Here is a 24,934-nt window from a genome sequence, read left to right as displayed (position 1 = left end):
TACCTGTCTGTTGCTGCGAGGGAGCCGCGCCAGCCGCACCCCGGACATGTCGAAGAGTCGAACCTGCCGGTTGTCGTGGGGAAGGGCGATGATTCTCTGGCCAACGCACACGCTGATCCTGCACAGAGGGGACAAAAAGAGCCTGTGTAGGAAACAATGAGCCTGGCAAATGGAAACTGACAGCACAGATTCAGGCTCATGGGAAGGGACGCAGCTGAATTTTTCCTGGCGAGAATTCACAAATGGAAAATGAGAAAAAATATTGAACCATTAAGGTATTTTCTGTTGTACTAGAGCCTCAAATAGCCTTTCTATCTGCATTTTCTTATAGAAAATTTCTTAAAAGCAATGTACTTACTAAAAATTAATTTTGATCACACCTGCACTTTATAAAACCATTTCAGACCTCTTTCAAATTCTTATAAATCTCAGGTTTAATTTGAAAGACAAAAAATAAATGTATATTCAGTGAATTAATAGAATAGACTATTTCAGTTGAAAGGTACCTGCAACTATCACCCAGCCCAACTACCTGACCAACTCAGGCCTGAACAAAGCTTAAAGCATGTTATTAAGGGCATTGTCCAAATACCTCTTAAATAGGAAGGCTTGGGGTATCAACCACCTCTCTAGAAGCCTGTTCCTGGATTTGCCCATGCTTTTAGAAAAGAAATATCCAGTCTAAACCCCAGTGGCACAGCTTTAAATCATTTCCACATATGAAAAAAAAAAAAGAAGAATTCATTAAGAAAGCATGAATTAAGCAAAGCAGTAACTCAGAGATCTATCTGCTCACCTGTTGACTGCAGAATCTGTGCGGATCGTCGCAATAGGAGACCTCATGTTTTTCAAATCCCAGACTTTCACTGTACGGTCATCACTACCAGAAACAACATTGTCTCCCACAGTGAAAACTGCAGATGTCACAGTGCTAAACAATTGGGAGCAAAGATAAAGATGTCAAACTCTACACTTCTTTATTAAACTAGCATCTGATTTAAAGTTTTACTTTCTGTTCCTGTGTTTCTTTTAGCATATGTAGCTTGCCCCTTTTTTTTTTTTTTTTTTTTTTAAAGCAGAGTAATCTGAAATTTTAAAATTCCAAGCAGTTGTTTTTGAATAAAAAAATATTCTTACAAGAAGCTATGACACTTAAGGTGAACAGGGCTTGACTGGCCCAAGTGCTGAGCAAAGCAGCCCAACAGTAAACACTCACTCGGGAAGCATCTTCCATATTCCACTGATTCTGACACGAGCTAAACAGGCCCCATTTTGAAACCTGAATTCACTTTTGAAGTTCTGTGCTAATGTCCAAGCAGGTTTATCACACAACCTCAACTGAATTCGTAGCATAGAGCACAAATCTTCTTAAGTGATACGAGATCAGTAACCAAAGATTTCTCTAGAACTATCCCAGACATTTTCATCCACTGCACAGACATTGAGGAGGTACCAAACACCTGAGATGCAGCTAAAGGTATTCTGTACACACACAAACACGCTGTAACCCACACATAGTACAGCTCCACTACCAATAGCTACAGCAATCTTAACAATCTCTAATTGTGATTTCTAGTCCTGTTTTACAAGCCGCTAACAAAATGGCAAGTAGTAAAAAGAAGCACAAGTATACAGTATAAATTTTACCTAGTATGCCTAGAAACGTACAAGTGCAGTCAGAGAAAGACTTGTGAGAATATTTCTAGCAATTGAAAATGCAACATATTACTTCCAGAAGCTGTTTTACAAAGAATTTTATTTTCTTTGTATTTTACAGTTTCAGGTAACAGTTTATCTTCAATATACTAGGCTCAAGCAAACAACTTTCATGATGATTCTATGATTATTTTTGAATATTTTATCCTTTTTTCATATTAACTGATTAAAAGCTTTTGTACTACAATTTTCATCGTAATTGTGTGAATTCCCAACTCAAAGCCAGTTATTTTCTGCCCACATAATGTACTAATAAAGTATTTTTGTCTCTCCTTATAATCATTAGGGAAGGCTTCTCAATTCTGTTTCTACAGATTTGATTTAATGACCTATCTTGTAACTTGGGTCATGCACATCAATTTCTTAGAATTTAGTAATTTTAATTTAAGTTGTCAGTTGTTACTGTCACTTTAGTTGTTCTGCAGAAATTTGAATTCATGTCCTATCCAAGCTGCTGATTAAGATTAGCACAAGCCAGGTCACAATGGACCAGTTTATGCAAGCCTCTTAATTTAAACTGACACCAAATTAAGTTTTAATTAGGATGAAGGCCCACTTTATTCATGATACCGAGTTTCCTAACACATTATTAGAGTGCAGCTAAGCCACCAGGGAGATGATTACAGAAAAAACCAAGAGGTCCTCAACTAATCTTCTGGACTTCATGAACAAAAAGTCAAAAAGTTACAACATACATGAAGGCCACAAGTGCTGAGTCTCTTTCATCAGGCACCTTCTTATTTGGGAAGAAAACTCATTCATGCAGCCAAGCTGTTGCACAATACCAGTGGCATGTTCTTACCACCAAATTTGTCTCCTACCAGCCCAAACTCCTTTAAATTTGCCAGTATCTGCACTTCTCACTAGGTTCTTTACACAAAGAAGCTCAGAAAAAAAAATCAGGCTTTCACTAATCTCTATACTGCTGCAATGCACTTGAAGCAATGTTTGAAAGTTTAAAATTCTTTATTCAATCACCATAATTTACACAGACATTGGGAGACTTCCTAGCACACAACAGCATAAAGAATTCAAGTCACAGAAAATATCCAGGTGAGTGAATATACTGCACTTTAGTATTCTGCTGCCAACAAACAAATCTGATCTGTTTTCCCATCACACATTTTATTCCAATTACAGCTGGAACATGTTGTGAAACTCTCTTAAAATAACCCTCCACTTTTGGGTGCTTTTTTTCAAAACTTTAAAGAGCTTTCCAGCTTCTTTGATCTCATATTGGTTTTGCTTTATCATTTATCACTTTCAAACATGGTTAAGTTTCTTTGACCACATAAGATTCTCTAATCCTTAGATTTATCATTTTTAAATGAAAACATTCAAAACTATTGCCAGGAAAACAGAATGCCAACCCCAGGTTAGCTCAATCCTTCCTGCTCCTCCAAAGACTCTCAAAAGATAACAAAATCCTTTCCAGCTTAACTTTTTTCAGCTTAACTGTTCAGATATTACTGGATACACCAAGCAAAAGTTTATAAAATAAAAATGCAATTAAATTCTGCTGTAGCTCTCTGGAAATAGGGCAAGTGATAGAAAAGCAAAGGGAAAGCTGCTGGTCTGTTTTCAGGGACAGCTTTAAAGGTGCTTAGTGGTCTTAGCCCTCCATTCACCCTCAGCTCGGCCCTGCAGGCTGGGATGGGCATTATTTGCAAGCACATGGGACTAGAAAAACAATATTTTTCATAAGGAGCTTTGAATTTAATGGCTAAATCTAAAAGCACTTCTTACTGAACCCAGTGTTTATGACCAGGAATTCTGGTCCCACTTCCAAACAAAACAGTATATGGATGTCTGCATAGCATTCCTTGTGCTTTCACAAAAATGAAGCATGACTCTTCTAAGAGAAACACTCAATTCAATTCTCAAAGATAGATCTCATTTTCAAAATAAGATTGCAAGACTTGAAATTTTAAGTAATTTAATAACAAGTCTAGAAAGGCCAAAACAGTGTCATTCTCACAAACCTGACAACTCTGGGGAGGGTTACCAGCACTTCATTCATCTGAGTAAAGACAAAGTGGTTTTTTGGATTTTTTTTTATGATTATTATTTTAAAGTGGAACATAATGAGTTCATATTTTAAAACATCATATGCATCTAAATTCACAAATAAGCTCAACACTACTGACTTAAAACATGAGCAAGTGCTGTGCTCATAGATCTTATGCAGCACAAATTACATTCTGTATCCTCTGATACTCCAACTGAGGCATCTCTTAATATGACAGATGGATCTCAACAATTTCTTTTCTTGGCTTTGTGTTTATTTGGGGGTTTTTTTTGGTTTTTTTTTAATTAAAACAAAATAGTAACAAGAAGAAAGGCCACTTCCTACTTATAAACTAAATCAGGATTTCAGCACAACTGAAGGGGAATGGTGAGAAGAAAGGGATGCAAACTCTGTGGGAAGAAGTTAACAGGAGCAGCCAATAAACAACCTTTCAAAAGCATTGCATCCATAACCCCACCCATATCACAAATATTAAAAGCCTTTTACTTCTATTTTCATGTGGCTAGATTTAATTTTTGTTTGTATTAGTCTTCAGTTTGTTTTAACCTAAATAAAACTCTGTTTAACATCCCCTTGGCTAAATTAATAAAGTGTCAACAAAAGATTGTCAGCCCCCCCTGTTAATTGAATGCTAGAAGACATTAGATTTTTAATAACTCAAAAAGATGACAGGTATTGTAGGGCATTAAAGAAAAAAAAAAAAAAAGAAATAAGCAAAGAGGAAGCACTCTTATGACACTTCAAACTGTGGGTCCCACAGGGAGTTTGGTGTGCTACAACTATTCTCCAAAAACAGCTTCAGCCTCCGCCAAACCCCAGCAAAACTCATTTATCTTGTCATAGGGAGCAGCCGAGCGTGTACTGCCAGCTGACAGCGTGGCACTTCCTCACCACACACCACTGCCTGGCCTCCAACATCCTGCTCCCTCCGTGGGTCTCAATCACCAGAAATGCTGTGGTGCTCGCACTCCTCATTAGGCCCAACAGCTGTCTCCCTAGTCACACTGAGACACAAAACTGCTTTGCATAACAATCTGCTGAAATTTCACACATAGGGGAAGGGGGGAAAGAAAAAATGCTAGAAATGTTGGACCATGAGATGCTGATGCAGAACTCTCACTGGCAATGCACCAAAAAAAAAAGTTAACACTGCTCTTTCCATTCTGATTTGCAACCTAAACTGGGATTTACCACTGAACTGGGAGACAACACATTTTCATGGCGTCAAACAGGCATCTACATGCATAAATCTGTGTGTGGGATGAAAATGGACTTAACCAGAGCTTTCAGAAAAATTTATTCAAGGTAACTTGAATACATACAATTATCTACAGTTGTATGCAAGCAGGAAAATTTGAGGGCTCAAATATGCCTCTCATTTTAAGTAGTAAAATTGAGAAACAAAACCTAAAGGAAGCTCAATTTGGTATCACATTTTCTGCACGTGATTCCTTTGTTTTAGGGGAACAAAGCACATTCCCACATCGAGCAGTCTGCAGCCTGAGGGGAAGCCAGGAACTGTGCTTAAAACCTCCAGATGTGGACAACTCCACTGCCCATCTCAACAGGAGATGGCACTGGCCACAGGAGGCCCAGGTAAGGAGCAACCAGTACCTCCCCATTTGAGTGCATTCAGGTTTCAGAATTGCTGTTCAGAATTGATTTGATTGCCGGTAGAGCTACACACATAGTCCCACATAATTCCCAAAGTCTGGCTGTGGATTTATCTCCACATATCAGCAGAGTTTTTCCTCCTACTTAAGAAACAGTAAAAACAAACCATGAGGGAATTACAGAATCACAGAATCATTTAGGTTGGAAAAGATCTCTGAGGTCATTAAGTCCAACCTATGATGGAACACCACCAGGTCAACCATGGCACTGAGTGCCATGTCCAGTCTTCCCTTAAACATCTCCAGGGTGTTTAACACCTCCACCACCTCCCTGGACAGCCCATTCCAATGTCCAATCACCCCTTCTGTGAAGAAATTACTCCTAATGTTCAACCTAAATCTCCCCTAGCAGCTTGGGACCATTTCCTCTGTCACTGGCTGCCTGGGAGTAGAGACTGGCTACGACGTCCTCTCAGGGAGCTGTAGAGTGGCACTTTGATAACTCCATGCTCCTATCAGGTAAGAGGAATGTTAGAAAACTAGGAATTCAGGCTGTGCAAGAGAGCAAGGACTGGTAACTTGGATCAGCTGAAAGCATGTAAAACATGCTGGCCCTAGTCTGTCCTGAAACAGATCTAGGAAGAAGCACTCACATGGGAAGTGAGCCATATTCAAAGGTGGATCCCTGAGCTATCAGTTATTGAAGCTGCTAACAAGTCTAAGAAAACCACTGACTCTTATCATGCTCTGTTAAATCTATGTAGTAAATGTAAAACAAAAGGCTTTGTAAAAACGTTCAGAAGCACAAGAAGCATTTCAAAAAAGCTAACCCTAGAGCTTCGAGCCCAGGCCAGAATCTTAATTTAAAGAATATTCAACATGCAAATGTAGGATCGGAACAGTGTGTGAAATGCAAGTTTGGAGCCTTTTCTCAACAAAATGCAAGAGGAAAAAAGTGCCTCAGCAGACAAAATAAGGAAGGAATATTAACAGCAATATCAGAACCATCTAGTTAATCAGTGAGGCTTGGGGAGAAAATTGAATGTTTCATCACAAAAATTCTGCATTTCTTACAGAAGCTAGATTGAGATATCCACACATGGGGAATGCCTAAGGCATTCTTTGATGAGAAACAACAGAAAAATGGTAGACAAAGCATCACTAAAGTCATTAATAACTGAAGCATGAACAGGACTATCTTGAAAAGAACAGATGTTTTAGACTGATCAAACACCACTGATAGCATCCAACCTGTTACATTTTGCTCAGCACAAAAGGTTTTGACTAAAGCCCAGGCACAGACTTCGTCAAAGGTGCAAAACCTGCATTTTTAGGACTACATCTACACATGTTTTAACTTCATCAAGAAAGTGTGGTTGAGTAAGAATATGTAGTAGTGACCTTGTAATATTGGGCATATCTGGAACAACATTGTCTAATGACATCTCCTCCTGCCATGACTTGCTCTTTCAAGAACAATATATTCAAGACAGACATAAACAAGGAATGAGAATTAAATCCTGCAGACCCAAGAATCTGAAAGCCTGCTCATCTTAGCAAACCCAAGTGTCCACAAAAGCTAAAGCAATTACTAGTCTCTTGCAACAGAATGCCATTTTAACATTAACTCTCGATTCACCAAATGTCAGAATTCAGCCCAACATCCTAATCAGCAGCTGCTTAGAAATTTTTATATTTTTTAATGCAGATTCTTCAGCAAGCATAGGAGTTGGAAAACGTAAATTTGAACAAGCCATATTTGCAATTCTCTAATTTCAAAGTTCTCACGATGAAGCACAACTCAGCATTCAGCTGCATATTCAGAGACATGCAGGCAGCAAATGAACAGGAACTTTCCCTTCTGGTCTCTTAAGAGCCTCATAAGCAGAGCGAAAGGAGATGAAATATGCTGCAGTCCAAAAGAGCTATAAGCAAGAAATAACATAAGAACCATAACGAGTTTGCCCAGAAAGTAACACACAGATACAGATTCCACAGCTAACACACATTCATGCTTAATGCACTGGCCCGATCTAGCCACAAAGAGCAGTAAGGCCGAAAAGTAGTAAACAAACTTTGTAATCTTTGGGGGCTAGGACAAAAGTGCCCACTCTAATTTATGGGGGTTTTTCAAGCCAAAAATGCATTTAATTGCCATGGCAAGGTGGTGCATAACTATATACTGAACAACCAAAAAGCATTAACAAAGGATATTCACTTAAGGATAGCAACCCAAAGGCGCTTCTGAAGACATCACTTTATTCTCTGAAGGATGGTATTTTCAAGTACAGACTTGGAAGCCCTGCGTATTTCTTTTCAAGCATTTCAAGAGCAATGTCTCCAATCACTGTGTACCTCTGTATTCAAGAGCATGCCAACACCAGAGTTACTCAACTACCCCACCGTGTTGGGAAAAGCAAGGCCTTCACAGCTGGGACAAGTCAGGCTGTGCAGGTGTCAGTAAAGGAATGCACAAGTGAAGTGGAATGAGCACTGCCATGTAGATGCCAGAACCATTTTGCTCTGCAGAACAAAACTTAGTTCAGCTTGAAGAGCTCTAATCAATAACCTCTAAATTGAATAATTTCTCAATAGGAGAACAGCTGTTATTATCAGTCATGTATTTCAAAGCAATAACTGCTGGGAAAAAAGATACTGGACTATGAACCACCAGTATGATTTTTAGAGGCTTTAACTCAGGAAATCAATTTCGTTTACAGGCCACAAGTTATAACATTACTATAACATAATTGTTACATAATCATAATTACTGGATTATAACATAAATGTAATCTTTTCCCAGGGCTCTGTTAAACTTTTCAGATGAGAATGTGACTGGGGACTCACAGCACTAGTAAGACAAATTCCTACTGGTGCACACAGAGAACCATACAATAAAATACAATAAAAAATACAATCAAATACAATAGAAGTATATATATTTAAGGAAACATCAGTCTTATTTCCACACCATTTCATATTTTTTTCATCAGTAAAGAATAAGTAAGTGAGATGAACTAGGGGCATGGCAAATCTAAGTAAGTGACAAGCTACTTTTACTGCTATATGAGCAGGGTACAGGCAAGCAAGTTATTTATTGAAGCAAAACAGTCATATTTATACACACACAAACACACAAACACACACACACACACACATATATATATAAGAAAAATGTAAACAAGGAAACTTTACACAACTGGAAACTTCAGTGGAAAGACACAACTTCGAAAAAGACCCCAGCTGAATGTAGGCTTGAAGGGCAAAAGTGCTATCAATGTACTACCTTCAATGTATCAACTCTTATAGACTACATTTAGTCTGTAAGTGTCAAAACATACTTAGAAACACACTTTGAGGCAAAATAGGCAACTTGTAAATAAGAACAGAAAATACAAGAAGAAAATATAGGAAACTTCCATAATTAACATAGGAAACAAAATTCTTGAAGATAAAAGACCAAAAGATGAATCTGAAGTTAGACTAGGGAGGCACAAAAAGTTTAACAGGGAAGTTATTAAACACTGCAACAAGCAACCTATAGAATTTGCCAAGAGATAAACTGAGATCTTTACCATTGAAACAAGCTAACATACAGTTGGCAATTCTAAAATCACCTCTTAATTCAAAACAGTTATCCATACAAGCAGCTCAAGACAGACAGGCTGATCACAATTATTCCTTCTGGCATTACTGGAAGAGAACTTTTTTTCTTAAACTGTCTTAGTACTAGATGGTAAAAAAAAAAAATCTGCTATGTTCAGGACACCAAATTGATAGATGATTTCTCAGTCCACTTAAGATACGAATAATCTCTCACAGATGATGACATACCACCAGTTTGACCTAGAGGACAATGCACTGCAGCTCTTCTTTTTCATACATGAATTAACTCTACAAAAGCTTTATATACTCTGTCTACAGCAGGATTCTTTAGTCTCTCAACACATCAGCACCAGTTTTAGTTTTTGGCCGATAATGAGCCATTTCGAGCAGCCTCCAGTCTGGCTCATTAGGCTAATTAAAGGACGCCGAGATCGCGCCGCTGCCGTGGGGCCGGGCGCTGGGCGCGGCGCGGTGCTGCCACCTGCTGGTGAGCGGCTGTGGCGCAGAGGGAGGACGGGACGGCGTGGGAAGAGATTTTGGGTGTACAGAATGAACACGGAATGCTGGCCTCACGATAGAGATGTCTGGCATCGCATTATATTGGCATCGCGCGTTAGGAGTTGATCTGGTGAAAAAATAGCTGCTCTGTGAACGCCAAACTCATCAGGTACTATTGAGCCAGAGGGTGTTAAAACTTATGGCTGAGGACTTTAAATCACCAGTGTTAACAACTGTAACATCCAATTTACAGAACTGATGCCAAGGGCCTATCAAAATATTAAATACTTGGCAAATTATTCAAACAGGCATTCAGAAAAGAAAAAAAAAAAAAAAAAAAAAAAAAACAACAGTTTCTTCTTCTATGCTGCTTAACATGAGCAGATTGTTGCAGTACTGATGCAACAGTACTGATGATGAGAAAGTAATTCAAAAATATTTTGCCAGTAGGCAGTACAATAAAAGAACAAAAATAAAATTCCTCAAAGTATGTCTCAACTGCAAAAATATCAACTCAACAGTAAAACACCTGTAACAGAACTACCCCTTCCACAAATGAGGGACCTCAGCAGCCCTGGCCACTGGAAAGTAAGATCAGTTTTGAGACCACCAAATTTCAGGCGTATTTGGTGAAAAGCCTATGTCAATACTAAAACCTCACACATTCAAAGTACAAAACAGAGACAGTTGATACAGCAGACAAACACAAATATGAAGACAATAAAAAGCTTGAGTAAGAGCAACTAAAGAGGTTGCACAAGGTCTATTCCATTCCTAAAAAATAAACTCTCTGCTAGTTTATAGGTGCCAGCAATGGAAGCCAAAACACCAGCTAACAGTTTTTACAGTATGCACCGTCACCCAAGATAAACATCATTTGGTCTCAGCAAATATATGGGAAAACACAAATGTCAGTCTTGGTCATTTCTCTAAAAAAAACCATCCTGAGACAAAGCAGTTAATCAGCTTGGGAAAAAATGCAAGCACCAATGGAAACAAATCCTTCCAACTTCATACTACATTCTAGGAAAAAATGACAGAAGACTACAAAAGTGATGAGATGAAACAATTCTACAATGTAGGCCACAAAATCAAGCTTACTGCTCTATCAGAAGAGGATGGCCACTGATACAGGATGATTGTGAAGCACTAAGTAATTTATCAAGCTCAGGAGTCCAGGGCAGAGGGGCTTAAAGAGGTTTTAGTTTATGTATAGGCTAGTCAATAGCTGCAAAAATGAAAAAAGTGCTGAAACTCAGCCGTAATGTTAATTACACATCTGAATTAACAAAAGCCAGAAATGTGAATAAATACTTGGAGTTTGTATTTGGAGCTAGGATTAACAACCGTCTTTTCTTCTAAAGAATGGAGGTGAATTTTTTTCTGAAACAGTCAAGCTCAAACATTCACAAGTCAAGAAAAGATTTGCTTCTTTAGGTAAAGTATTTCCAAGTTACACCTGCATTTTCCATGTATCAGAGCTCCAAAAACCAGAAAGTTAAGTAAACACCAGAACACAGACTCTCAAGAATACATCTGTCCATCTTCAATAGTAGTCCATATAATAATATTAAGACTAAATTGGTAACTACAAAAAGTTACATCAGAATCACTGTTTTGACAGAAATGGCAATCAGTGCTTGTACTTTTATTTCTTACTTTATATAAAATTAGAAGCTTTTAAGAGTAAAAATTAATCCTTTTTTATCCACTGGTTTCAGAGGACTAACCTTTACTTCACAGTGAGTATCAAGACAAGCAGAGGCAATCTGCTTGATCCACTGCATCACAGCAATAACCCCAAACTGCAAGCATAACCAATGCCAAAAAGAACCTCATACCTTAAATCACCTTTAATTGTAACAATTTTTATCAAGACTTACCATATGAGCAATTGCACACCAAGATCCCTGGCTGCTGTTTCAGAAATTATGTACTGCTGTGCTACATTTGAAGGAGGACAACTGGGGGCTTCTGTGAAAATCAGTCTCACAAAACAGGATTGAACTCAGTACCTCAAAAAGCGCACAGGAACAGTTCTGGGCAGATTTGCAACTTTTTGAACTTGTGAAAACCTGTGAAGGAGCTGTCACTTACTCTGTGTGGCCCTGAAAGACATTCACAGAATGGATAGAAGGATCTCTGAAATCCCAGAGGCGGAAGGTGGTGTCGCGTGACGATGTCACCACCAGACGCTGGGTGGGATGTGTACAACAATGCGTGAGCTCTTGGTCGTGCCCTACAATCACACATGAGAACGTGTAAGGTAATGAAAATTCGACTTTTCATTTCCACATACACTGGGAACGAAATGATGATGATTCTTGCTCTTTTTCCCAAACAGAAAGGAGTAACAATCATTCTGAACTTTAATCCTGTTACTGCTGTAAAAGTTTGGGAATGCATTTGAAGGCAAAAACCACGCTACTTATTTCACATTCAGTAGTGTAGGTTATTGCTGCTTAACACACCATGAACACAGCAAAAGCCTTCTGCAAGAACTAAAATTTGGGTACATTCAATTTAAACAACTATTTTTTCATAGGTTAAATCATAAGCTTAAAAGAAGACAAATTCATGCTCAGGGGATTTACAAGACTGCAATTTTAAAAACTATTACAACACTGAGCAACAGATGGTAAACATTCACATCCTGCTCCAGAGAAACAACTTACTTTTCTCAATGTTTTAGTATCTACAAATAATCCCTCATATTAGAAAAAAAAAAAAAAAAAAAAACAAAAACAACAACCCACCAATTTAATATTTTTGTGAGAGAACAGATACCTGTAAGAGAATGGACAAGTTCAGAAGTCTCTACATCATACAGATTTGCTGTCCTGTCCCACGATGCTGTCACAGCTTGCTTCCCCCCAACCAGCCAGTCAGCTGCTATGACCACTCCTTGATGGCTTTTCAGTGAAGTTAACGGGGCTCTGACAGTGGGGCAGTCACTGGAACCATCTCCATCTCCATCAGGTTCATCTTTATCTGAAATTTCAACTTCATCTTCTCCAGACACTTGCTGTAAAATGCAAGAGAAAAAAAAATGTAGAATAAAAGGGAAGGAATGTCTCTAAGTTACACTTGGAAGTGTAAATGCTTCCCAATCCCCTTAATGTGAATGGGGGTAAATTAATTCTGATGCACCCAGCCTATTCCAGTATTCACCATCACAAACTTAGTTGAAGGAATATAACCAGTAATTTAAATGCAGTTTTAACAACTCCCTTTAACAACTTGCTGATGTGCAGCTGAGGGAACTGGAGTTGTTCAGCCTGGAGAAAAGGAGGCTCAGGGGAGACCTAATGCTCTCTACAGCTCCCTGAAAGGTGGCTCCAGCCAGCTGGGTGTCAGTCTCTTCTCCCACGGGACAAGTGATAGGACAAGAGGAAGTGTCCTCAAATTGCACCAGGGAATGTTTAGACTGGATAATAGGAAAAATTTCTAAAAAAGTTATCAAGCCTTGGAACAGGCTACCAGGGAAGTGGTAAAATGTTTCTACTCCATTTTAAAATCTCCTCCAAACTCTTTGGCTCTGAGTATCAGTCCCCTTTACTACCTAGTAAGTGTATTACCCTAGAGTTTCATTGCAGTACATTATCAAGGGACTTTACTCCTTTCATTTTTTAAAGGTAGGAAGCATCTAACAGGACATTGACTATGTTAATCTTTGGGAAGACAATTATTTGACATATTTTTATCCATTAAAAAATCAAATCTTTACAGCAATATTTGCCTGTTGGTCAATACACAGTCATCACACAATGCTGATGTAAACTAGAAGCAAAATAAATTCTTTTGCTCATCATTAAACATCCTTCTCTGAACTCCTTTTACACTTACACAAGACAAAAACATCTTTCTTTTATGTTACTTGGGTGTGGAAAAGATAACATTTGTATTTTCTTTCAAAATGGAAATGCCAAACACCAAATAAACTGAATCAGACATTTTCCATTCAGAAATCTATCTCGTATTATACAGTCAACTCTTGCCCCTGCTTAGCCTACTGAGAAGCTCATGCTATAAAATGTGTTTTCTTCACAATTTAGTAAGGGTGTTTTTAAGTAAAATAAGCATTTGACAGGCTAGAGTAAATACTGACTAAATTAAGGCAAATAAAATCAGAAAGTATGATATGCGCTGGCAAGGATCAGAAATCAATAAAGACTCAATTAAATAAATGCCAAAATTACAAGTCTTTACCATCAGTTTTTAATCCACAGCAACTATAGCTAATACAGGTGCCTCAGTAAGTTACCCCATAAAAATTTAACCAACTTAAAAAGAACTTCATTATTACAAGAAAGAAGTTATTCGACTGTTCATTTACACATTTACTACCTTGAACAAAAAGTCAATTCATCTACTTGAAGCTCTAAATTCTATTCTACACCAAATACCTTTCAAAACATGAAGGGAGTCTATTTTCAAAGAAAAGCTGAAATATACCTATTAAACTAAAACCTTAAAATCCCACCTTTGGCAGTCCTGAAATCATGTAATTTTTTAATTATGTGTAAATTTAACATTCAGTCTTAGCATAAAACCTGTATCTGATGAAATTGCTGTGCAATTAGTTTAGTTGCAGCAAGTTGATTGCTTACATTGCAGTCTGCAGTTGGCTGAGGTGTAGGCAACTGTACTATGTATCTCCAGATGTGAGCTGTCTGGTCTCCAGATGCTGCACAGGGGATGCGGAAAAAAAAAGAGAGAAAGAATAAATAGGAGTATTTCCATGGGCAATAAAAACAAGCTTTAATATTACATTTAGCAGTACTGTCTAAGTTGCATCTTTTCCTAACAGACACCATTATGAACTTTATGGTAAGCAATTCTCAACATCTCAAATGTAACTCATTATGCAGGATATAAGCAGCTACTAGAACACCACACATCAGAACACGAGTCTCACTGCTGCTCAATAAGGAACATTTGAAGAAGGCATTTAATACATCACCAGATACTCGTTTACTGTTTCTTAAAATACTGAGGCTCTTTATTAAATCATTTCTTCCATTAAATGTTTTTACCATAGTTTTAATGAGAAACCCAAAATAGGAAGTGTGAAGCTATTCCTCTTCTGCCTTAAACAACTCAGCTTAGCTAGCAGCAGTTTACAGCTCAGAAGATACCACGTGATTTTAACTCTATCTGCTTCAAAATAGATGTATTCATTATTAACTAAGGGCAAACTCAAGATTATCCTTGCTATGGTCAGAACAAGCATGTTCTAATCCTGCAGGGCAGCTCTCCAGCCACTCCTCTCCCAATTTATACTTTTGCTCAGCATTACTCTGTTTTAGCTGCAGCATCTGGCATCAGAACCTGTTAAATTTCATCCATTAATCATCACTCAGTGCTCTCACTTATTTGGATCCCTCTGAAAGGTTTCCTGTCCCTCACAAGAATCAGCAGCATCTCCCAGTCTGGTATCACCAACAAACTTGCTAACGATGCATTCAACTCCTGCATCCAGGTCACTGATAAATCTATTGAACAGGGCTGGCCCTAGAATTGATTCCTGAGGAACACCACTGGTGACCCTTTTCCAGCCAGATGCAGCCCCATTTACTACAACCCTGAGCTCTGCCCTTCAGCCAGCTGCCCACACAGCACACCATGAACTGGCTCATCCCACAGCTGGACAACTTGTCCAGAACAACACTGTGAAAGACAGTACCAAAGCCCTTACTAAAAACCAGAAAAACTTAATCCACCACATTCCCATTAACCACTAGGTAGGTGACCTTATCCTAGAAGGATGTCAGATTATTTTAGTAGGACCTTACACTTTGTGAACCCATGTTGACAGTGCCTGATGACTGCATCATTCTTTAAATGCCTTTCAGCAGTACCCAGTATAATCTTCATAATTTTTTCAGGAACTGAGATTAGATTAAGAGGTCTGTAGTTCCATAGGTCTTTCCTCACACCCTTCTTGTAATATTGGCGTAACAGTAGACAGAAGGGACCTCTCCAGACTCCCAAGAACTTTGATAGCTAATCAGGAGGTATCCTGCCATAACGCCCACTAGTCCTTTGAGTACTCTGGGATGTATTCCAGAACATTCACCTGATGCATGATTCCAAGTATCTGGTTTGGAGCAGGCAAGCACAAATGACAACATGATATGAAAAACACAGATGGCAAGATCTAGCTCTGATATGCCTTCAAATACAAAAATAATTCAATCAACAAGGATGCTGACAAATCAATAGGGAGAGAGGCAACCAGAATAAATTAGCAAATTACATTTATTTTCCTTCAAGATTAACATATCTAACATGTGAAAAAACATGGCATACCTGTAAGAGCCACTTGCTCAGTGGGATGAAACTTTATGGAGTTTACTGTGTGAAACAAAGCAAAGTTTTAAGTTAGTATACTGAAAGAATTCTTTCACAATATTTTATCAGCAAAGGCATTGAAAAATCAAGTAATCTTAAGTTTTCAGCAATTTTTGGTAGTAATCTTTGAGGTGATATAAAAGTGTGGTACCAAGGAAAGCAGCTACAATTGATTATACAGTAATGCATTTTTCTAGCAAGTTGTTTCCTGAATCTAGTACAAGTTTAGACAGGATAAACAAACCACACTCAAACTGTATGTAAGCTGACAGGGGATAATGCTCTGGACTTCCATAAAGAGAATTTAAGTATCCATAATTATTTCTAACTTAATGAAAACTTAATATATGTTACCATCAACATTCTGCTTATTACTTAGAACTGCAAGAACAAATGCCTGAAAATCTGATGTAAGTAACACAAATCAGATTTCAGTCCTGCAATCATATGTAATCAAAACATGATGTCCTGCAAGAATTCCATCAACCAACAAAGCTCCTCATTTAATTTCAATGCAGAAGATTCAATTCAAAACAGAACTTAGAACTCATTTCCATCCATTATACAAGTAAAATAGATGCATATGTTGTTGGGAGAGCGTGGTGTAATGAGTCTAAAGATACTCCTTAAATTGAGCTAACTCTGTGGGGCACCAGCTGCTGGCATCCAACACCTTTGCACCATTGCAAATCAACTGTCAAACAAAAAAAAAGTTTTATTACATAAAAAATACATTATTTCTATTATAATTTATAGATGTATATAGTCATATAAAATTTATATACAATATAATGTTGTTGTTGTTGTTGTTCAAACACAGTTGTTTATAAATACAAGCTAGAACTTATTTTCAGACTTATCCAAATAGCAATTTTAAAAGAAAACTACCAGCACAAAAGTTCAAGTGTGAAGTTTTCAAACATGACTTTATAGAACTTAGAGGTCCATGCAGCAAACAACCTGAGAAATATGAACACATTAATGTGCTACCAGTTGTTTCTATGCATTTATCTTTGTGCTGTAGGAGCTAGAAGTAATGTAGCAGGAAGAAAAAGTACAACTGACAGCTAAAGCAGTTCTAGAGAACTTAATTCTATTTGTACTCATGCCACAAAGTTCATGTGATGTACTGAGTTATTTATCCAAACAATCCTGGTCAACAACTGGGTTCTTCACTTTCCCAGGGTATGATAACTCAAAGTGCTCAGTTCACAACAACAAATTAAAGCTATGGAAAACCTCTCCAGTTTTGGTCTATAAAATCCTTATTCTAAGTCACTAAGAGGCAGAAGGGGGTTAATCAAGTTCTTGTTAAATTGGACACCAAAAATTAACATCAAAAACACTCACTGCACCGCACCTCCTCCCCCCAAAGAGGTGTTTAAAAAACAGTTTCCACAATATTCATGCTGGTATAAAGAAAGACAAACACCTATACTTAACTGTCTTAAAAACACCTATATTTAACTGTCTTAAAAACAAGATCTTTGTACTATGCAGCAAATTATATATGGGATCTTAAACAAAGAAGTGCAAAAAGATATTCACCCAGCAACTGTAGTTTCTAACCCAAATATAACACAGATCCTGCAAGACAGCTAATTTCTGATTATATAAGCTTCTTTTGTTCTCCACATGCACGACACCACAATGAGTTGTGACATTTAACTTCTGAGTGTCGTAACTGTGCCTGTAAAATTCTTTATATGGACTTGTTTATTCATTTAGCATTTGCAAAACTGTCTTAATGTGCCTCTCCAATAAAGAATCATATTACAAAACGCTCTCTGTATGAAAATTAGTGGAACTTCACAACTGACTTGTTAACGATGTTGGCAAACCTGCAAGTGAAACCACAACAAACATTTCTGTAGCTGGTCAAAACGCATCTCCCCCTCCCATGCTCTGTTCCCAGTTTTCACAACATACCCTTATCTTACCTGAGCCGACATGCCCTACATACTTGACAAGGCACTTCCCTGTTTCTATGCTCCACAGCAAAGCAGTGTGATCTACAAAGATTAAAAAGCAGTTGTAAATAGTTAAAAACATGCGGTTTTCATTTTTACCCTTTCAACAAACAAGTTATCTTGCACTGTAGTACATACCATAAGAAACAGACTTTAAATGTAGAACTCTTGACTACCACCTTATATAAAAACCATAACATGTTCCTACCATTGTACACATCTCCCCCAAAAAAGTAAAGGTGCTGTCGTAATCAGATTAATTTGCAGCAAGTACTGAAAGGCAAATTCTACTTTTGATATGTTTCCTAACTTGGTTATATGCTTCTGTATAATGCTCCAGCTGTGTATCATGAGACTCAGATAAAAACAGAGAAAGCATTCCATGGTGAAAAAGGCAGTCACTACAAACAGGAATTCTATGCACAATCTATTTACTTCCTGCATGGAAATCCCAAATGCATACAGCTAACTGTGGAGCACTAAAAAATTAATTTAAAAAGGAAATCACTCCAAATGTCACTCCTTTATCCTGCCACACCCAAAAATAAACAATTAACTTTATTATTTAAGTGGGTAGTACCTTAAAGCTGAATTGGAGAACAGCTGTTTCCCAGTTAAATCAGGACAGAGACAAGATGTCCCACACAAAGACAAAATGTGCCCCCTCAGCAGGCACATAAAAATTCTAACAGTTCAGTTCAAGAAGCAGAGATTTCTGGTCCGCAAATATTAAAGTCTAGTCAGTACCTTTGGATTCTGTTCCAGCTTCAAAGGAATGTCACTTCAAATTGACTGATTCTATCTGGTTATGATTTATTTCCCTAACAATGTTCCAAAACTACACAAGTCTCTACATTTATTTTTGGACTATAATAGATTTAATGATTTGTTCATTAGTACTTGTACCCCCTTCAGGTGGAAGGACTAAATCTAATAAAGGAAAAAGGACTGAAAATTAAGATTTTTAGCTGCCTCTGTGTTCCGAGGCAAAAGACAGAATGCAAAAATACAAGAATATGCAAACTATGACCACATGTACAGCTTCTATAAAAAAAGGGCTAAACAATGCTAGGACAGAAAGCCTGCAGCGATCTCTGTACCCAGCCATATGGAATTCTGTGCCAGAGGCTTCCCCAAGCAAGCAGCTCCCCATCCCACCCACCCAACCCAACATACCAGAGCTTACTAAGGAGACTGTGACCTGCATGGAAGTGAATTGGCACGTACTTTAGAAAGACCAGCAAGTATGCTTGAACCTTCCAAAGAAAAGGAAATCCCAATTTTAAGGATTTTTTTGGCTACAGAACTTTTTTGAAAGGACTCTACCAGTGTGGAGCTCAGTTTTCAAGCATGCTTTGGATCTGGATTTGCTATAGCTGAGGGGCTTAACCAAAATTTTCTAAATATTCAAGCAACACAAAACTTTACCAGCAGATGCAGTTCCCAACACCACTGGCTGAGTTTTCGCGACACTGACATCCCAAATACCATCCCTGTGGCCAACATATTCCTTTACCAGCTGACAGATTGCCCTTGATGTTGTAGTTTTAAAACTGGATACAATCTGAAATAGCAGAGACACCAACATATTTTTTTCCACATCGATCCAAGATTAAGTATCTCACAAATAAAAATAGATATGAACTTTTCCATGATTCTTTAATGTTCGGACAAATCACTGTTGTCAAAAATTTGATGGTAGGAAAGTGAATCTGGATGCAAATATACCTCTCACTTCTTTTTTTTTCCTTTTCTTCTTTAATAGTAGCCTTTTTACAGAATGCAAGACAAACTATTCTGTACTACAATAATGCAATCTTATTGGAATAATGAGTTGTACAAGTGCAGAGTGCATTTCTCATTCAGCCTGAGTAAGAATTTTAATGGAAAAAAGGGAAAAAGACCAAAACCAGCAAAAGACCTTAAAACTTTCCTGGCCTATTCCCAAACAAGTAGATCTGGTAACTCAGACAGTCCCTGCTAGCCAGTGTAATGTGTTTGAAAAAAAGTACTTTTTATATAATTCTAGTAAACCCCAGAAACATTCCAATTTAAAACACTCAGTGCTGTTTTTCTTTAAAACTGCATGAAGCTAATCAAATCAAATATCAACCTGAGAGCATATACCTGTTTATTTGTGCAATGAAGCTTTTAAAAAAACATGTCAAACTCATTTAAACATTTGATAAGCATGCTCCCTCAAACTGAAGCTATTAGGGGGAAAACAGAGAAGACCCATTAAATCCAAATTACTATGTGCATAAGTATCAAACGAAAGGAAGGAAAGTCTAGTAAAACTACAAATCACTGGAGTGTAGGAATGCTCAAAACACTCAGCAACTACAGAAAGGAAGCAAATTGCAGAAATTCTACATTTTCAGATAAAGGGGAGTGCAATATCAAAAAAAAACCCAAGTTCCTCTTGCTGAACGCTTCCAGGGACAATTGAAACCAAGAGTCATGAAAGATGACTTGAAAAAGTAAAGACCACTATAACAAATACCCTATTTTACCCCACAAGTCTTAAACTCATAACTATTCTTTGAGAAAGACTACCTCAAAAGCTTTCTTAAACTGAAAGAAAAAGACAGCTTCAATTTATCAGTGTTTTCCTCAGCATGGAATTACAGGCAGATATCTGACCAGTTAAATCAAAACCTTTAAATACTTCAACCCAAATCACATTAAGACTTATCTACAGCTTAGTAAAAGTTAGAAAGTTAATTAAGTCTACATTTCAGATACAATAAACTGAAGTTAAAATCCCATTAGTTTCTGGTATTAAAATAGAAGGTCTTAAGTATGTCATTAAAGCAAATTACTTCAAAAAACGTTTTTAAAGCTAAAAGAAAATCTGCAGGAGCATTCCAAATCCTGAGCATGTCAACTCTCCAATGATGAAATGATAATGCCCTATTTGAATTCCAAATTATCGGTGAATACGCATTTTGATTTCACAGCAGCAGAAGGAACAATCATTACAGATGCACTGAAAAGAAAATGGGCTAATGGTGAAGATTATTAGTTCAACCATACTGCAGAATGTCCTAAATTTTGAACACAATCCTACTGATGCAACTTTCACATCGAATACAGTCCTTAAATTAAATGGACTTGTGTATGAGAAGTGGAACAGCTGAATTAAGGACTAACAGGAAAGGACTAATACAGCTCTCAGCTCAAACTCTAAACTTACTATTTTCCAACTCAGCCTGTGCTTGCATTCTGTCTTTCTAATGTTGAGTCAATCTTCATGCAAACATTTTCTAGGAAAAACTACTGCCTACCCATCAAAAAACACAGAATTTCCAAAACTGCTGGACAGTGGTTTCATTGATCATTTAATGGCAAGGATGTAAAACTCCTTTCGAGGTGTTAGCAGTCTTTAATTAACACACAGAAGAAGAGTTCAAGAACACTATGCAACAGTAAATATCCTGATACAGATATTTACTCAGCACACACTTTTTCTATGCTTTTTTTTTCCTTTCTTTTTTTGATGCTCTTCACATACCAGTAAGTGTACAAACTACACAGGGCCTGGACTACTTCCTGCTTTGCTAAACACATATAAACAATGTCCCAAGCCAGGAAAGGAAGTATTTAAAAAACATGGAACTTGCTAAAAAGAGGTCTCTGTAGTGCAGAAAATTTCTGAAGTGACTTCTGTAGATCATCATATACAAATAAATGATCAACCACATCCTGAGTGTGTTTCACCTTTGTCCGTCCCCTTTCTTAAATTGATACAGTTTCATGTACTTCCTTCTACAAAAAGACTTAAAAGGGAAACAACTGTTTACTATGTAAACAAGTGAAAATTGAACACAAACTGAAACAATTGCCAAGACAAACAGAGTGAGCTTCTTACACAGAAAAGGCACATTGGAAATAAGTAAGAAAACTTGATTAACTCAGGACCAGTCCAGCAGCATTACACTGTGCCTGATGAACAGAATGACCGGTGAAGCAACTTTACGCAGTGAGGGTAAAACTACAAAGTTCAAAAAGTTTTATTCTTTTTAACTACTGGGTGAATAAATACATTGTTTTAAGTCTTTATCCTGATCTAGACAAACCAGAGATCCTGGAATTTAGTTTGGATGGAGCAAGTTACATCATTTCAGTTTATTTTAGGACTCTGCATAAATAATTGATGCTTCCCTGATGTTGTAACAATTTTCACAAGCCAGGAACGACTAACAGCAGCCATTACATTTTGTTAGTATCAAAACATGGATTTCATAGAGTGATTCCTGCATCTAAAACCAATTGAAGCTAAATCACAGAATCCTGTCCATTAACAAAAAAATTAGTTAAATCTAGCCTACTTCTTCAGGATTTGGACACTGGTGGATTTAGACACTTGCTGCTAAAACCATGCTTTTCTGAAATGAGTTTTGCCAACTTCATATGTAGCTAAGAGATGAAAAGTATTCCAGTATGGAAATTTCATATGAAGGGCTTGAATTAAGAACGTTCACTTCAGCATTTTCCCCAGGAAAATGAACAGATTGCTATAGTATTTTTTACCAAGTCCTAGTATTTTTTGCCAATATTGAACCAGTCACGGATCAGCCTTCTCATTAGATTAAGCAAATAGTGAAAGGTCTTTTGAGGAAAAAAAATTCTATATACACTGCCAATCTGAAAAATGTAATTGTGTGCAATTACACAAAACAATTGATTTGTAAAACTTAAGTCTCTTCGAATTTTCCACAGGCAAAAAAAAAAAAAAAAATCCAAAAAACCACAGAGAAATCTTCCCCCTAGGGTAGTAGTATAAAAGAAGGGCTGAAGAGAAAACTTGTGATGTACTACCCCAGTGAGTTAGAAACACAACCATTTTGGGAAACAGCATTGCTCATTCAGTACTCATAGAAAGTACAGCCATAAGAAGTTCAAAGCTGTTGAACCCTTAAAACTCTAAACACGTTTTTTCTCAGACAAGGTACTGGGGAACTACACCCAGTCAGGGTACAGATGGAAAAATCATGGTTTGTTAGAAAGTTACACTCTTTCCTAACTCCTTACTATAATCTCTGTGGGTTACAGCTTTGACTCTTCTGTGTGGGAAGGAAGAAGAGGTCAACATAAAGCACCTCTGTAAAGTGCATTCAGGTTTCAAAGAACACACTGGACAGAGATGCTCTCAGTGTTGTAACTTCCCTCAGCTCCTGTCTACTGCCCAGTAAATTCTGATTCAAAGCTGTGAAAAGAAATACAACAGCACCTGCAGACGTCTGTTGGCTACCAATTGATACAAGAGATGTTAATAATGTTCAGGTATTCAATTCTTCACGCTCCACCACTCATGGCTGCTTTGCTGTGCATGTATATCAGCTCCCCAGCAGGCTCCACCTCACACTTCCAGCTTCCCACACTGGAGCTGGAAGGTCTGCCTGTCTTGCCCAGGAAAAAATATGAGCACTACATTGCAAGAAAGTAAAAGAAGACAAGGATTTAACATCTGCCTTAAAAACCAAAAAAACACCCACAACCCTAAACAAAACCAAACCAAAAAACCCACAAAACACAGCACCAGTCTAGAGGGTACTAATTTATAACTACATAGTAGGTGTATCAAAACTCCTATTAATATCATGTTGTCACTATTTCAGTGGTCTCATTAAAGAATTTGTAAGTCATAAAGTCTTAGAAAAGACATCTATACACATCAAACTGGTAAAAATAAAAGTTTGAAAAACAACAAAATAAAAAGGAGACCAAATAAACAACAGTAGCTTCAGTCTTTTCCACTACCTTATTACTACTCTCAAACTTTCATACTTAAGAGAAGGTATTTCCAAGACATCTACACCACATATCAGCCTGCATTACAGATCTCCACAGAGCTGCCTATACAGCTGGTTCACATACCAGATTCCACTGCAGTTTCCTCACATTTTACTTAACCTTAATAATGTATCATTAAATGACTCTGATATAGAGAAAAAAGAGCAGCAGGCAAACTGTCTGCAAAAATTGGAAAAGGGGAGAGAGCAAGGAAAACAAAAATATCAGGCTGATGCAGATGTACGAAATGAAAAGCATCAGAAAGGTTAACTGTGCCAAAACACCAAGCAAAAAAAGATCACTAGCTACTGATGAGCAAGGCTTGCAACACAAAAGAAACAAATTGTTCTAGGCTCATAGCTAAAAATAAAAATTATTTTTTAAAGGAAATTTGCAATAGTACACAGAGGCGCCTAATTAAATCCCCATTTCAACTGCAATACCTAAATCTTTATTCAGAAATCCACCATCAAGTTCTCTATTTCCCTCACGAAACAGAATTATTTTTTTAGTTCTATTTACAAAGCAGCACTCCCATATACACCTGTGCACACTCTCTCCCCTCCAATGTCCCTTCTTTGAAAAAGGCAAGCACTTACTGGAACACTATCATACAGTATGGTTGAAATAATGGGTCACTGATGAGTCCAAGATAAACATGCTGCTCCTTAGGAGGCAGGTATACTTACAGACCACCACCAGCCAGCTTAAAGAAACCACAATTTACAACTTAAAAGACAGTCACGTTAGTCTCATAAGTACACATGGATGAACAGAGATTTAATTTGTCTCATACCTTGCTAGTAGATGCCTTGTAAGTTGTCTTTAATTTCTGAGAAAGCTGACTGGTACTGTGACTGGCTGTTGAGACAAATAAATTCAAAGGTAGATATTTCAAATACAACATTAGCTTGTTTGTGTAAGTAACTGGTAATAATTCCCTTCAGTAACATTCTAAGTTTTGGTCAATGAAGTACAAAAAAGTGAATTCAAAAGTCCTGGTTTAGGATTCTTTGTGGCTCTCTTACCTTTTGTTTTCAGTTGTCCTTTGCTCAGTTCAGCACCATCAACTGTCTGTCCTTCACCCGCTAAGCGCTCATTCAGTGTCTCAATCTCCCTACGCACTAACAAATCCAGAAACTATCATTAATAACAGCATTAACATACTATTAAAAAACTGTTATGGTTAGTAAGTATGTTATTTTATGCTAAGGAGAGGAAAGGAGATCAACTGGGATTTTATAAAAGCAGGTCTCATCAAGACAAAACAAGACTCATGCTGAATTTTCCAGAGATTAACCTTGACCCAGATTCCACACAAAGTATAGAGTATTGGCATCTAATTACTCTTA

General features: G+C 37.5%; 1 protein-coding gene across 2 annotated transcripts in view; it reads right to left on the bottom strand.

Moving 5' to 3' along the window:
• WDR37 (WD repeat domain 37) overlaps positions 1 to 24,934 on the bottom strand; it is a 44,225-nt gene that overhangs the window by 5,076 nt on the left and 14,215 nt on the right. For both annotated transcript variants that reach the window (XM_066314773.1, XM_066314782.1), the window contains exons 4-13: positions 24,611 to 24,706; positions 24,379 to 24,443; positions 19,215 to 19,350; positions 17,757 to 17,828; positions 15,775 to 15,819; positions 14,073 to 14,149; positions 12,250 to 12,487; positions 11,560 to 11,701; positions 797 to 931; positions 4 to 118 (exon numbers count right to left, since the gene is read on the bottom strand). In XM_066314773.1, the coding sequence (XP_066170870.1) occupies positions 4 to 118; positions 797 to 931; positions 11,560 to 11,701; positions 12,250 to 12,487; positions 14,073 to 14,149; positions 15,775 to 15,819; positions 17,757 to 17,828; positions 19,215 to 19,350; positions 24,379 to 24,443; positions 24,611 to 24,706 (1,121 nt within the window). The remainder of the gene's footprint in view (positions 1 to 3; positions 119 to 796; positions 932 to 11,559; positions 11,702 to 12,249; positions 12,488 to 14,072; positions 14,150 to 15,774; positions 15,820 to 17,756; positions 17,829 to 19,214; positions 19,351 to 24,378; positions 24,444 to 24,610; positions 24,707 to 24,934) is intronic.

This window comes from Sylvia atricapilla, chromosome 1 (assembly GCF_009819655.1).
Source record: "Sylvia atricapilla isolate bSylAtr1 chromosome 1, bSylAtr1.pri, whole genome shotgun sequence".
In the NCBI taxonomy this organism is placed as follows: domain Eukaryota; kingdom Metazoa; phylum Chordata; class Aves; order Passeriformes; family Sylviidae; genus Sylvia; species Sylvia atricapilla.
Note: the sequence above shows the minus strand (reverse complement) of the source record. Positions and strands in the feature narration are given on the sequence as shown.